The sequence below is a fragment of the Apostichopus japonicus genome, chromosome 20 (assembly GCF_037975245.1).
Source record: "Apostichopus japonicus isolate 1M-3 chromosome 20, ASM3797524v1, whole genome shotgun sequence".
NCBI lineage: Eukaryota > Metazoa > Echinodermata > Holothuroidea > Aspidochirotida > Stichopodidae > Apostichopus > Apostichopus japonicus.
The window spans coordinates 10059188-10072284 of record NC_092580.1 but is presented as its reverse complement, the minus strand read 5'-3'; the positions used below and the strand labels follow the sequence as shown (position 1 = coordinate 10072284).

General features: G+C 35.6%; 1 protein-coding gene across 1 annotated transcript in view; it reads left to right on the top strand.

Annotated features, from left to right (window-relative positions):
* Nucleotides 1-7589, top strand: part of LOC139961155 (exportin-T-like) — a 57035-nt gene extending 49446 nt beyond the window's left edge. Inside the window, exon 22 of the mRNA XM_071960103.1 lies at nucleotides 2476-7589. Coding sequence (XP_071816204.1) covers nucleotides 2476-2505 — 30 coding nt within the window. The 3' untranslated portion in view covers nucleotides 2506-7589. The remainder of the gene's footprint in view (nucleotides 1-2475) is intronic.
* Nucleotides 7590-13097: the final 5508 nt, after the last annotated feature.

The following is a 13097-nucleotide window of genomic DNA, read 5'->3' as shown; positions in this document are numbered from 1 at the left end:
AATTCTAGGTCTAGTCATTCTAGACCTGAAGCAATTCTAGATCTCCTTTTTGCACACAATAAATAAGGCAGCAGTGTGTCCCATATTAAGTACAGTACAGTCGACTTTGTGTCTTTGGTAGGCTCCAAGAAGCACAGAACAATTGCTTGAAATTGCCAATGTTGGTGTCTTGGGTATATATACATACATGGGCTACAGTGCTCCCTCATATATACAATGTGGTTTATTCATAGCAGTATCCATCTTCTGTGATTCAAACAAATGTTCAGTTTGTATATAATATATTGTTTTATATTATGACAAACTGTGCAGCTGCTGCGTTCTTATCTTATGGCTAAAAACTCTCCAAAATTGGGGTGCCTTTGAAGTTACTAAACAGGATGTGGTGAATATTTACCACAAGGAGCATGTTAAATATTAAAAACCTTAGATTTTTGTGGAGGATTCAACCCCTGAAAAGAAACACTTCTCCCTGTTATTTAACAATGTTCTACTTTGTCCTCGGCAACAATTAGGGACAAAGTAAGGGGTGTTGATATGTGACCCTAGTGGATTTTTTTCAAGTTTTTTTTTTCAAGTTTTTCACCGGTGTAGCAAAGAATGCAGATTTCAAATGACAGAGTTCACAGGGTGATATTCTATTACCAAAACCAAAAAACAATTATGAAGTAATCGTTCTAAAATAAATTGTAACCTTTGCCTCAGTCGCATTTGCTGATAGTAACCTTTACCCAAGTTTACATTACGCTAGTGGCTTTGTGTTAAAGAAGAGTAAGAAAAGTCCCTGAAAATAAGCATTTCCTAAATAATGAGCAAACATAGTTTGCTCAGATTTAATATGATACAGTATTCTTGAAAATTAGGTTAACTGCTGCCAAAAAGGACTCTGTTAGATTAAACGAAAATATACTTGCCCGTATTAAAAGACCATCCTCTACGTCCATGAAAATGACATGCAATATTCAATATGACAAACTACAATATATGAAATCCTGCAATCACTTTTAGACTCGCACTTTTTAGAAAATCCTTTATTATGTAGAGATTCAAAATGGAGTTTTAAATCCTTTATTATGACACTTTGAAGTATTTTAATATTCATAACTTCTTATATCCTTTATTTTCTTTGAATCTATATCCTTTTTCTAATCACTAATTATTTGCTTTTTCATATTTCCATATAATTGAACCTATTTATAAATTTTGTATTACTTATACTGGAATAAAGGAATTAAACTAGAAATATATAGCAAGTATTTATCAAGCAGTTATCAAACTTACAAACAGCAATGCTGCACATTGCTATTGATAGCATGGGCAGAACGGGGTTGTTTGCCCTCTATACTCTCACCTTTTCCTTCATTTTGGTTCGTCTTTTCCCTGTAAATGACTAGTCCCATCTCCTCTCCCAGTCCCACCCCCCCCTCCCCCTCCTGACCCACACATGATACAGCTACACTATTCAAGGACCTCCTTCATAAAACAGGAATTTCAGTTGTAGTTACCGGATTTTAAAAATGAACATAATCCAACAGTTTCATTTGGGTACAGAGAGGTTGCAAATAACTTTCAAATATTGTTTTGTTCTAGGTCTATTGAATGTTACAAAATCTAGGAAATGAGGCGATAATTTAAAAAGCACTTCTGTAGGATTTTAGTTTAGGCTGCAACAGAGCCCACCATTCACTCACTGTAATACAGGTTAAGCTTGCAGGCAATTACTTGGTGTGATAGCCCATTACAGGAACAAATTATACTTGCATTTCCTGAATGGTGAAATGGAGAAGTGGGAATGGTTTTCTTAGCTCTTTTGGGGGCATAATTTGGGTTTCCCTTGACTGTTTTGTAATACTAATTTTGAGGCAAAAACATGTGTTCTAAACCCGATTTCTTTATCTATGATGCATTGTACTTTAAATCCAGCTAGATTTAGAAAAGAATCCGCGCTAGATACCAGATTAGGTAAATTCCTCAAAATCAGGGCAGGAGATCCTTAAATGGTGTGCATTCTTTACCACTTTCAGTGGTGTTGATCACTGTGTAGTACCTTCTGATACAGTGTATTTGGTGTTACTGGCAAATTCTGTCCCATATGCTGTCATGGTTGGTTAAGTGTGATAGCCAGAGTCTCACTGTAGGCCTACAAAGTTTATGTTGTATGTCAAATCAGCACAGCAAGATTAGCTGTATACTCTTGGTATTTAAATGACACATAAGATAGTCCAATAGTTACATAGGAGCATCTAAACAAGAAAAGGACTATGTGTGTGTGTGCTGTGATGATAAGGTGCATGAATCATATATATATATATATATGTGTGGTTAACCAATGAGTTGGAAATGGATGATATCTAGATGGGAGAGACCTTCAAGCATCAAGTCTGTGATCAGACTGTACAACCAGTTCCAACTATTTTCACATACCGTTTCCACACCAGGATTCAAGCGCATCTAATCGTCTGCTCTTTCCCTCAGCATTTCATCGGATCTTTGAGAAAAACATGACAGAGACTCTTCCGTTGCCAAGGATGAAGACAAATTGAAAAGACTCACTTTCAGAGGAAGTAGTGAGTTTACAAGGAAGCAGCTGATATACCTCTCATCAGGTCCAAGACCCTGCCGAGGCATTCTTTGAGGGCCTTGGAATCCGAGGTATACACGCCAACAACCTGAGCACGGAGTAACAGGCTGTAGACAGGAAGATAGAGAAGGGAACCATTATTGATGAAGAAAGACAACTGTTAGGTATTCGAGGTCTGTGACTGTTGTGCAAGAAATCTTTATGTGCTAATGATTTTTGGTTTCTTTGGTTTATAGCAAAATGTGGTTGCTAGGTAAAGTAGAGATTGTACCAGATATCCCATGCAGCCAGAAAATGGACAAGTTTATCTGGTTCCAGTTTCAGCTGGATGAACAAAAGAGTCTGGCCGAAAAAATTGTCTCAAAATCTACAAGGAATTAATATCTCTTCTGAAAATGTTGGTAACAACTTACAGTAGCATCTTGTGAGGAAGATACAATACAATTGAACATTCTGAAAGGTGGAATCATTGCTAAAGTGAAACTAAGCAACCTAATTACAGAAAAGCAACTACTGCAATAAAATAAGAATTGTATAGTATAAATACTGTAGTACAAAAGTTGTGCAGTTAAATTCCTGTGACTTTACCATTTATTTTATTTTCCATACCATTTCTAGATGGAAATCATCTTTTCTCCTCAACTGTGAGGAATTTTCCCATCATGTTTCATTTTACCCGAATAATCTCAAAGATTTTTTTTTTTCAATCTCTTTGGATATTCCATGGCGTTACTACAATCCAAAATAAATCTTCCTTCTGTCGTTTTCATTACATCAATATCCCCGTTCATTAAATGGCAAAAAAAGTCAGGAATGTAAACAATGGATGCAAGTCTAATTTCCCCTATTTCACTACATTGTTTTTCTTTAGCTTATTTCATTTTCTCTTGGAAAATCCAGTCCAACCTGGACATTATCATTGACTATGTAGTATGTATTATCTTGAGTGGCCATATCCTGTTCCCTATCAGTGTGGATATTATCACCACTATAGTCGTGATAATATCCACACTGATAATGTCCACACTCATAGGGGACAGGATATGACCATTCAAGATAATACATATATATATTATCTTGAATGGTCATATCCTGTCCCCTATCAGTGTGGACATTATCATTGACTATGTATGATCTTGAGTGGTCATATGCTGTTCTCTATTAGTGTGGACATTATCATTGATTATATCTTATCTTGAGTGGTCATATCCTGTCCCCTATCAGTGTGGACATTATCATTGACTATGTATAATCTTGAGTGGTCATATTCTGTTCCCTATTAGTGTGGACATTATCATTGACTATGTATGATCTTGAGTGGTCATATCCTGTCTCCTATCAGTGTGGACATTATCATTGACTATGTATAATCTTGAGTGGTCATATTCTGTTCCCTATTAGTGTGGACATTATCATTGACTATGTATGATCTTGAGTGATCATATCCTGTCCCCTATCAGTGTGGACATTATCATTGACTATGTAGTATCTTGAATGGTCATATCCTGTCCCCTATTAGTGTGGACATTATCATTGACTATGTATGATCTTGAGTAGTCATATCCTGTTCCCTATCAGTATGGACATTATCATTGACTATGTATTATCTTGAGTGGTCATATCCTGTCCCCTATTTGTGTGGACATTATCATTGATTATGTATTATCTTGAGTGGTCATATCCTGTCCCCTATTAGTGTGGACATTATCATTGACTATGTATTATCTTGAGTGGTCATATCCTGTCCCCTATTAGTGTGGACATTATCATTGACTATGTAGTATCTTGAATGGTCATATCCTGTCCCCTATTAGTGTGGACATTATCATTGACTATGTATGATCTTGAGTAGTCATATCCTGTTCCCTATCAGTATGGACATTATCATTGACTATGTATTATATTGAGTGGTCATATGCTGTTCCCTATTAGTGTGGACATTATCATTGACTATGTATGATCTTGAGTGGTCATATCCTGTCCCCTATTAGTGTGGACATTATCATTGACTATGTATTACCTTGAGTGGTCATATCCTGTCCGACCTATCAGTGTGGACATTATCATTGATTATGTATTATCTTGAGTGGTCATATTCTGTCCCCTATTAGTGTGGACATTATCATTGACTATGTATTATCTTGAGTAGTCATATCCTGTTCCCTATCAGTATGGACATTATCATTGACTATGTATGATCTTGAGTGGTCATATCCTGTCCCCTATTAGTGTGGACTTTATCATTGACTATGTCTTATCTTGAGTGGTCATATCCTGTCCCCTATCAGTGTGGACATTATCATTGACTATGTATTATCTTGAGTGGTCATATCCTGTCCCCTATTAGTGTGGACATTATCATTTACTATTTATTATCTTGAATGGTCATATCCTGTCCCCTATTAGTGTGGACATTATCATTGACTATGTATGATCTTGAGTAATCATATCCTGTTCCCTATCAGTATGGACATTATCATTGACTATGTATTATCTTGAATTGTCATATCCTGTCCGACCTATCAGTGTGGACTTTATCATTGAATATGTCCTATCTTGAATGGTCAATAGATCATTAGCACATGTCTACCTATGTTGTGATAGTATTTGGTCATATCTTGAACGGGCCCATTTCTCACATTGACCGAAGTTCATACTCGTTTGCACAATACTGAAAGAGACAACAGAAGTGTAGAGTAATGCCATGGAGTATCAGCCAAATGTGAATCAAGACTTTTATACAAGTACTGAGCCTGTTGTTTTAGTATGGAACACAATATGTAGAACAGAACTGTATGAGTTATAATAATAATAATCAGGCCGGGGATGGAACCTCCTGATTGCTAAGCCTCATTGCTTCATTGGCCACCACCTTTATCCACTCGGCCACAGCACCGAAGAAGAAAACCAACTGTACATTGTGAGGTCATTTTGAGTGAGAAGCTTTGCTATGTGGACAGGTACAGAAAGAAGTTTATAACCAAGCGTTTGTTTGTATCTGTGAAAAAAAGGTGATACAGTAGTGCACACAAGCAACCGAGTAGTACACCTGACGTTTAACTGACAATTCTTTCCCTGAGTTAGACATATATACGTCATGAATACATAACGTATAAGTCAGTCAAAATATGTCTATGTAAACAGGAAGTTTGACATTGATTATGTATATATGTCATACGTAATGTATATGTCAGCAAAAAAAAGTCTATATAAACAGGATGTTTAAAGTTCATCAGTTATTACGTTTCTCGCTATGAATACAATTTGTTGAGCCATGTCACTTACTCTTCTTATCAAGTTTCCCATTTCAAATGTCAAATGTGCAATGTCTGTATTATGACAAATGCTGGCATGGGTACAATGTCAACAATAGTCTGAGCTACAGACTTGCCTGAGCAGAATGCAGTGAAGCAGTTATTTTTTAACTACTGACGTTAATCCTTTCTCAGTGGAAAAGCAAACAGAGAATTAAAGCTAGATCAGCAAAAATGCTCACAAATTTGATCTAAATGTAAAATCACTATGTAACCTATTGCATTGCCGTGCATCATCACAATGGATAACATTATGGAAATACAATGTAAACTAAAATAAAGATTTAATCATTGACAGAAAGACTGATAAGATGAAAACTGTCGTCTCCAGTCTGTTTCATCAAAGTCAAAATTACTCATTAAATTTGAAAAGTTCAAACCAATGTTTATATTTTCCTGGTTGAGACTTATGAATCCATTGAGTGTGAGGAACTAACAAACCTGATGTAGGTTTTAGCTCCAATTTAAGCTAGACTTAGATGATAAAACTGATCACTCTCATTGATTGACAATTTGTAAACAGAGCAAAGAAAATTTAGGGCGAACCAGTGACCTTAAGTTACAATCCTAGGGCTTAATTATAACCTCGTAGTTAGTTTTCCACTGCTCTGTCTCCTGATATGTTTTAGAATTTTGACAGAAATAAAGAATTTGTGTGTTGATTGTGCGAGACAAGGTCAGCTAAAATCAAGCAATGGATGAAACTGCTGAGTTGGCATCGATTTCAAATGGAGGGTTTTTACTGCAAGGATTCCATGCTGACAGTCTACCTAATTGATGAGTAACTGCAAACCATGGGTCGCCTTCCAAAAGTGAGTCGCAGCAAAACATCTGTTGGGTTGCATGGTTTTCCAGACTTTGAAAAAACTTTCAACAGTTTTGGGGCTTGGTAACTGAGATCAATTAAGTTACTTTTGTATCAAAATTTTGTTCAGCGGGGTGAAGTCGTGGGCTTGGTCCTCGTGGAAAATGCAAGGTTTATGGACTTGAAAGTTTGCAGTCCAGGAACGTAAGGAACACTCCAGAAGTTCTTTTCGGTGGCTTATGAAGTTATTTCTAAATACTTTGGACCAATCAAGAAACAAGAGAGCCATTTAAAGCATATTTGGTTTATGGTATATTATAATGTTTGTACATTCTAAATTATCTTTATTCTTGTCTCAGCTTTTATAAAAATTATATAAACAGCTTTTGAGAAGGATCGTGGTAAGTTTGCAAATGGCTACAGCATCATTAAATCCCAACATTAGATTCATTTAAAGTCTAATCACATAGCAAATAAAGAAGGCAAAGGTGATCACATTTAACTTTCTTAATTTACCTTTTGTGGCTCGTACTGAGTATTATAAAAGTGCCTCAACAAAGACGTTTAAAAGAAAAAAAAATGACTCATTGAATCCCCAAAATAGAGCAGTTGTCATCTCTCGTTTAGTTAATATATTCAAGGTTGGCGGAAATTGCCAGAATTTGGCACCAAGAAAGAAAGAGCAAAAGATAAAGCTGTTTTAAATGTAGGTAATACAACAGTGTGTGCGACTATCATTAAATACCTTTATCCATCTTTGGAGGTATATTCATTTCATCCTGAAATTTTTTTATTTTTATTTTAGGGATAATGCATTATTGTTTATCAAGGTAACGTTTTTTTACGTTGTGCGAACTGACGGATGGTTATTAAATGACAGAAATGTAAAGTTTGTTTGTGTTCTCTTCTCTAGTTGTTTGTATGAAATGTTTGTATGTTGTTTGTACATTTTGATGAAATTTGCAGTCCTTTGACGTCCTTACATTATTTACATTAGAAATAATTCCCACCAAACAGATGCATCACAATAGTATTGACACTAGTCACCCCTCCCTGACCCCACTCCAACCCTCCTCCGGTCTTGTAAAAATGTTCGTAAAATCAAAAATATTGAAGAAATCATTGAATTAACACCGTTTAGTTTATGTCAAAATTAGATGATTTGATTGTGCGTCAAAAACATATTTTCAAATACCGGTGCACACAAAGGACCCGCTTTAGCCCCGTTTTTGTTTACTGTGTACACATCAATTGCTAGATCATCAAATAACAGATGCCCTGTAATTAAATTTGCTAATAATTCTACCCCAGTGGTCGGTTTGATTACAAAGGATGACAATAGAGCTTAATTAGACCGAATACATCGTTTTGTGAAATACTGTGATCAGAACTTTATTGATGATGTAATGAGTCTCATCCAACACGTATCTAAGTTGGTGTTATAATGAGTCTCATCCAACAAGTATTTAAGTTGGTGTTGTTAAAAAAACCTATTATTTCATTATCGGACAAGCTATATCCATTTTAGGTGTAATCAGCTTACTGTGGACTCATCATATCAACATGACTTTGAGGCTATATGATGAACACGGTACTTGACGATAACAACCAACCCCTATATGTAGATCTTAACAGTGCAATAATCCATCGTAGTGGACGAATGAGATTACCTTATTCTGCTACTAAGCGACATAAATCATCCTTTATCCATCTTTGTATTAAACTTTATAACAATGTATTTAATAGTTAGGTTCATGGTATTTTACTAATCTACTTTAACTTCTTTGTCTCTTTACTTGTCTCAACCTCTTTGTCCATTTGTATATTTTAATTTTTTATGCATTCCTATATACTTATATTTTTAATGCGAGCATGCAATTGTTCTTTTGGGGGGATATAATAGAGTTGAAATTGAACTTGAAGTTCTTATTCCCTAAATCAAAACTATATCGAAAAAAGAAGACCATCTGTAACGAGATATTGTTTTTTTTTTTTTGTCCAGCCAGAAAAAAGATCCAAATGGCTTGCAATTTCAAAAGTAATGATTGAGGCTCGGAATTCTGTAGATGTCATCGTCAAAGAAAATACTGTATTAGTCACAGAGGAACTCCTGCAGCGTTTTTAACCATGATAAAATCATTTCTAAATTCACAACAACAAGAACAACCTTTGTGAAAGCTAAATTTAGCTCTATAAGCTTCTTTTAAATAAGGAAGTATTTCTTTCTGTTTACATTTAAACGGTATCTTGAATTAGTCATCGGAAATCTAGGGCTATAAAAGGAACATGAGTTTCATATTTGTCTGATTGTAATGACTTGTTGTGTCAACTTTCGAAACAGCTTCCTGTTTGGAAGCAAAAGTTGATGTGGAGTAAAATAAAACAAAATTTTCAACATAATAAAATATTATTAAAAATCCAGTATTGTTTTCCAGTGAAACCGGGTATATCCCGCGATCGGATATCTTTAAACAATTAAGTTGTTCGTGAAGTTCAATTGTAGTCCATAACTTCTCCTTGCGGTTCAGGTTGAATTGAGTCTTGTTGATGAAATCACCATAATATTTACTAGTTTCACGAAAATTATAACAACACGACTTCTAAATCTGCCTGTTGAATGGCAAACGCTTACCATAATTGACTAAGATAGGTTTCTAGCCTAACACGATATCGCGTGCTATTGTTAAAGCCTAACTATAATATTGCATTTGTCTCGCGTCCTCATATATCTACGTTATCTTGGCTCTTCATTTGATGTGACGTTAATTTGACAGCGGGAACTCGTATACGTTTTTAAGAAAATGATTCCCTAGACGTTCTCAAAGAGAAGATACCTGCAGTTTGATTGCGACAGCTTATTGTATAGTGTTAATATTGCCGAGCAAACATGAACAGTGTTTACTTTACTGATTATTTAGGTTTTTCTTTCCCTGTGAAGTTTCTGCGGAGTTTAAGCTTCAGGTTAATTATTCCATCAGGGTTATTTTATACCAGTACAAATGTCTGAGAAGTTTTATACATGGAATGATCATGTCAAATTATGAATGATCATGTAAAATACGTAAAATAACATGTTACCCTTCAAAGTGAGGAATAAAACAGGTTTTAGCGAGAATGTTGGGCACCAGCATTTCGCATTGGACGCGCGATTGCAAGATTCCTGCATATATTTCTCAATCTTCCAGCATCATACATTTCGTTCGTCATCGCTAGTATATCGATCGAGGTGGTCAGGCTTGATTATTACACACGGTAACAACGTTTGAATAGAATTCGTTTATGAACTCTTAACATGTATAAACCATCAAGCTGAACAATACCCGAGAGGTAGCAAAAGCATCTGCTGGTTGATTCGGTGGAGGCATTTTCTACATGCCATGACAAATATTTCGCATAACTATTAGTTTTGCAATATGTTTGCTGTACTTCTACAGGCAATGTGATATTTGCACAGAAAATTCATATTTTCACTCGAAGCACAGGCTGCGTATAAGAGCGAGGCTGCTTTCAATTGTCAAAACTGTGAGATCGTTTGTTAGAATAGTGAAGAATTGGATTGATCTGAAAACAGTTGTTGTGGGGCAAGAGTGCGGTGTGGACTCTGTAATTAACAATGTTAGATGCCGGTTAGGCCAATTTATACAACAACAAAAATTTTAAAATGTGATGCGATGTCAGATGAGCGGGAGTTAACATTCGGCTCTGCGTAAAGGTCGAGTTACTCTTACAAAAGCCTATACGAATAAGATATCTCACGATTGACCTAGATTCTATAGTTGAACATTGTTTTTGTTATTGTTCTTCATAATGTTGTGATAATTTTTGGCGCAGGTGTGAGTTAAAGTTGAATGGGTGTTTCCACCAAAAGGAGGAAGTATCTGTTTGCCACGATACTGAAAACGGAACTGTTTGTTTCTGAAGATGCCATAGTTTTATCACACGCTCATTACGGTCGGAATAAGGAGTTTCGCTTTGTGCGAAACAACTGATGAGGAAGTATACTTTGAATGTTTTCATACGAGCCAGAATTACTCCATAGAACTCTTTTTTTTCAAACGTCAAGTTCTTTCCTAGTTCCTTTAATTAATTCTTTATGAATTTTATATTTCAATCACCGGCTCATCGTATACTACGGAAGGGACATCACCATCTTGCCAAAAAAGGTCAAAAAATTGAAAATTACCGTTTTGTCATGATGTAATAAATGTGTATAAACGGTGAAATTTTAAAAGCGTTAGAGGGCTTGACGATTCGATCCTCATGAGAAAAGCCGAAACGAAACCAGCTTTCGTTTCATTTTGTATGTTTTGTATAGGCCTACGTTTTCAGTTTACTTTTAACGAAGAGATCCAATTCTAACTGATACGTTTTCTTTCACATGCACTTTGACAACAGGTAAGCAGTAATTTAACAGGTTTGTTTTTCGTTCATTAAAATTTGAATCTAACCGTTTTGCAGACTTGACACCATCTTGACTAAACGTACTTTACAACTATCATAGTTTCGTTCTCGTCTATGGGTCATTCGTACACTTACCGTTGGAGTATGCCAATATTCGTCACCACATTCTTACAATTCCGCAAAGATCATACGTGTCTATATCATTCATTGTGTTATTCTAAAAGCAAATTAAATTGAAACAACAACTACAACTTTAGAACGACCTTTGACAACCAATAGCCTATCCCCAAGAAAATTCTGTTTCAGTTTCATTTTGCAAAAGGCGATGCAAAACCAAACAAGTATATCTTGTCCTGTTGAATACTTGCAAAGCGAAACTTGTGACAAAAATATTCCCAGTTTCAATTACCATATATACAGCCAAGGGCATAATACTCAACTAATTATGCGACTGTGACGTCATCCTCAATTTAGGGTTGTTCTTCAGATACCATACTGCTTGTAAAACAACGGTTGGGAAAGCATAACGTGCGACATATAGAGTTACATATTTCTCCTGCTATCGTTTCATTACATTAAAATATCTAACCCATTCCAGTTGTACATTCTATACCGGACTTAATCAAGTAATTAATGCAGAGTTATGAACTATTAACATATTTTCCACTCCAAACTGTGCAATTTGCTGCAAAATTGCACAGGTTAGTCACACTTTCCGTCCCTTATCTTACACGCGAAGCATAGACTACGCTAACTGTATCCAGTATATGTTATGCGATTTGTTATTGTTTATATTTGTTGTTTTTTTGTTTTATTGTTATATCATCAACCAAATGCATTCATGCGTCCTTATACATGGAAAAGCCCAAACAAGTATGAAACCAGTATCTGAACTAGACATAACAAACTGACAACAGCATCTCCTGTAACTAAGCGCTGATGATGTTATATTTTACATTTGAAACCAGACGGGCAATAATTTATGTCAACATACTTTTTAAGTATTTTAACAAATGTTTCGTAATATCAGGGGATTCCCCTGATTCATGCGATTGCGTATATAGCACATGTGTCAATAAGGTTAAGAGAAGGTATGTTCTTATCATTTAATGTGATGGATGCCGAGAACAAACTTAAAAACTATTTCAATATCCATGAACAATCCATATATCTCGACTTTCTATTTCTATAATATACCTCTTTATCTATATACCTTGTCAATATAGTTGATATGGAGATGGAATTCTTGGGTGTGAGCCAGTGAAAGTCCGAAAGTCGGTGCTCAGAGAGGTCAGGCAGGTTGAAGGAGAGATAAGGGGAGGTGGGGTCAAGAGGGGTAGAAATGTGAGTGTGTTTTCTACAGTGTATGCTATATGTAGGCTACATAATATGATATTGTGAGAAAAGGGAGTTCACTTTGACTCGAATATTTCCTGCTGAAATGTATTCCTTACATATTCCAGTCTAACAGCTTCGAGATTTACTACCGTCAAGGTTTAAAAAAAAAACAGTTTCCATAGAATGTTTTTATATTATGCAAGAAATAGCCTTTTAGAGCTAGGATAAGTTTGCACTAAAGCATTAAAATGCGATTGTAGTGTATACTCGCCAATGGTGGCTTCTTCGCGAGTTCCTGCTTGCAGGAGGATCTAAATAACATACTTAAGTACTCGATTGTGAAGAAATGTGTTTTTGACACTCCCCATCATTATATTCCGACATGATGCGTTACTATGTATATTATTCTGTGGATATATCCGTTTTTTGTCTCCGAGCCTTGGTTTTTAATCTGATGGATAATTCGTTGTCTGTGTAAACCTATAATGGAGATATTATCACTATACGTGCGATAAATGTTTATGGAGGAAAATATTTATGACTCACTGCAATAAACGTTTATGACCAAATTTAATGACCCAGTAGAGTTGTTAACTTTTAATAGGCTTTGTTTCGAAAGGAGGGAAAGGTATTATTAAAGCAACAACTGAAACTAGTT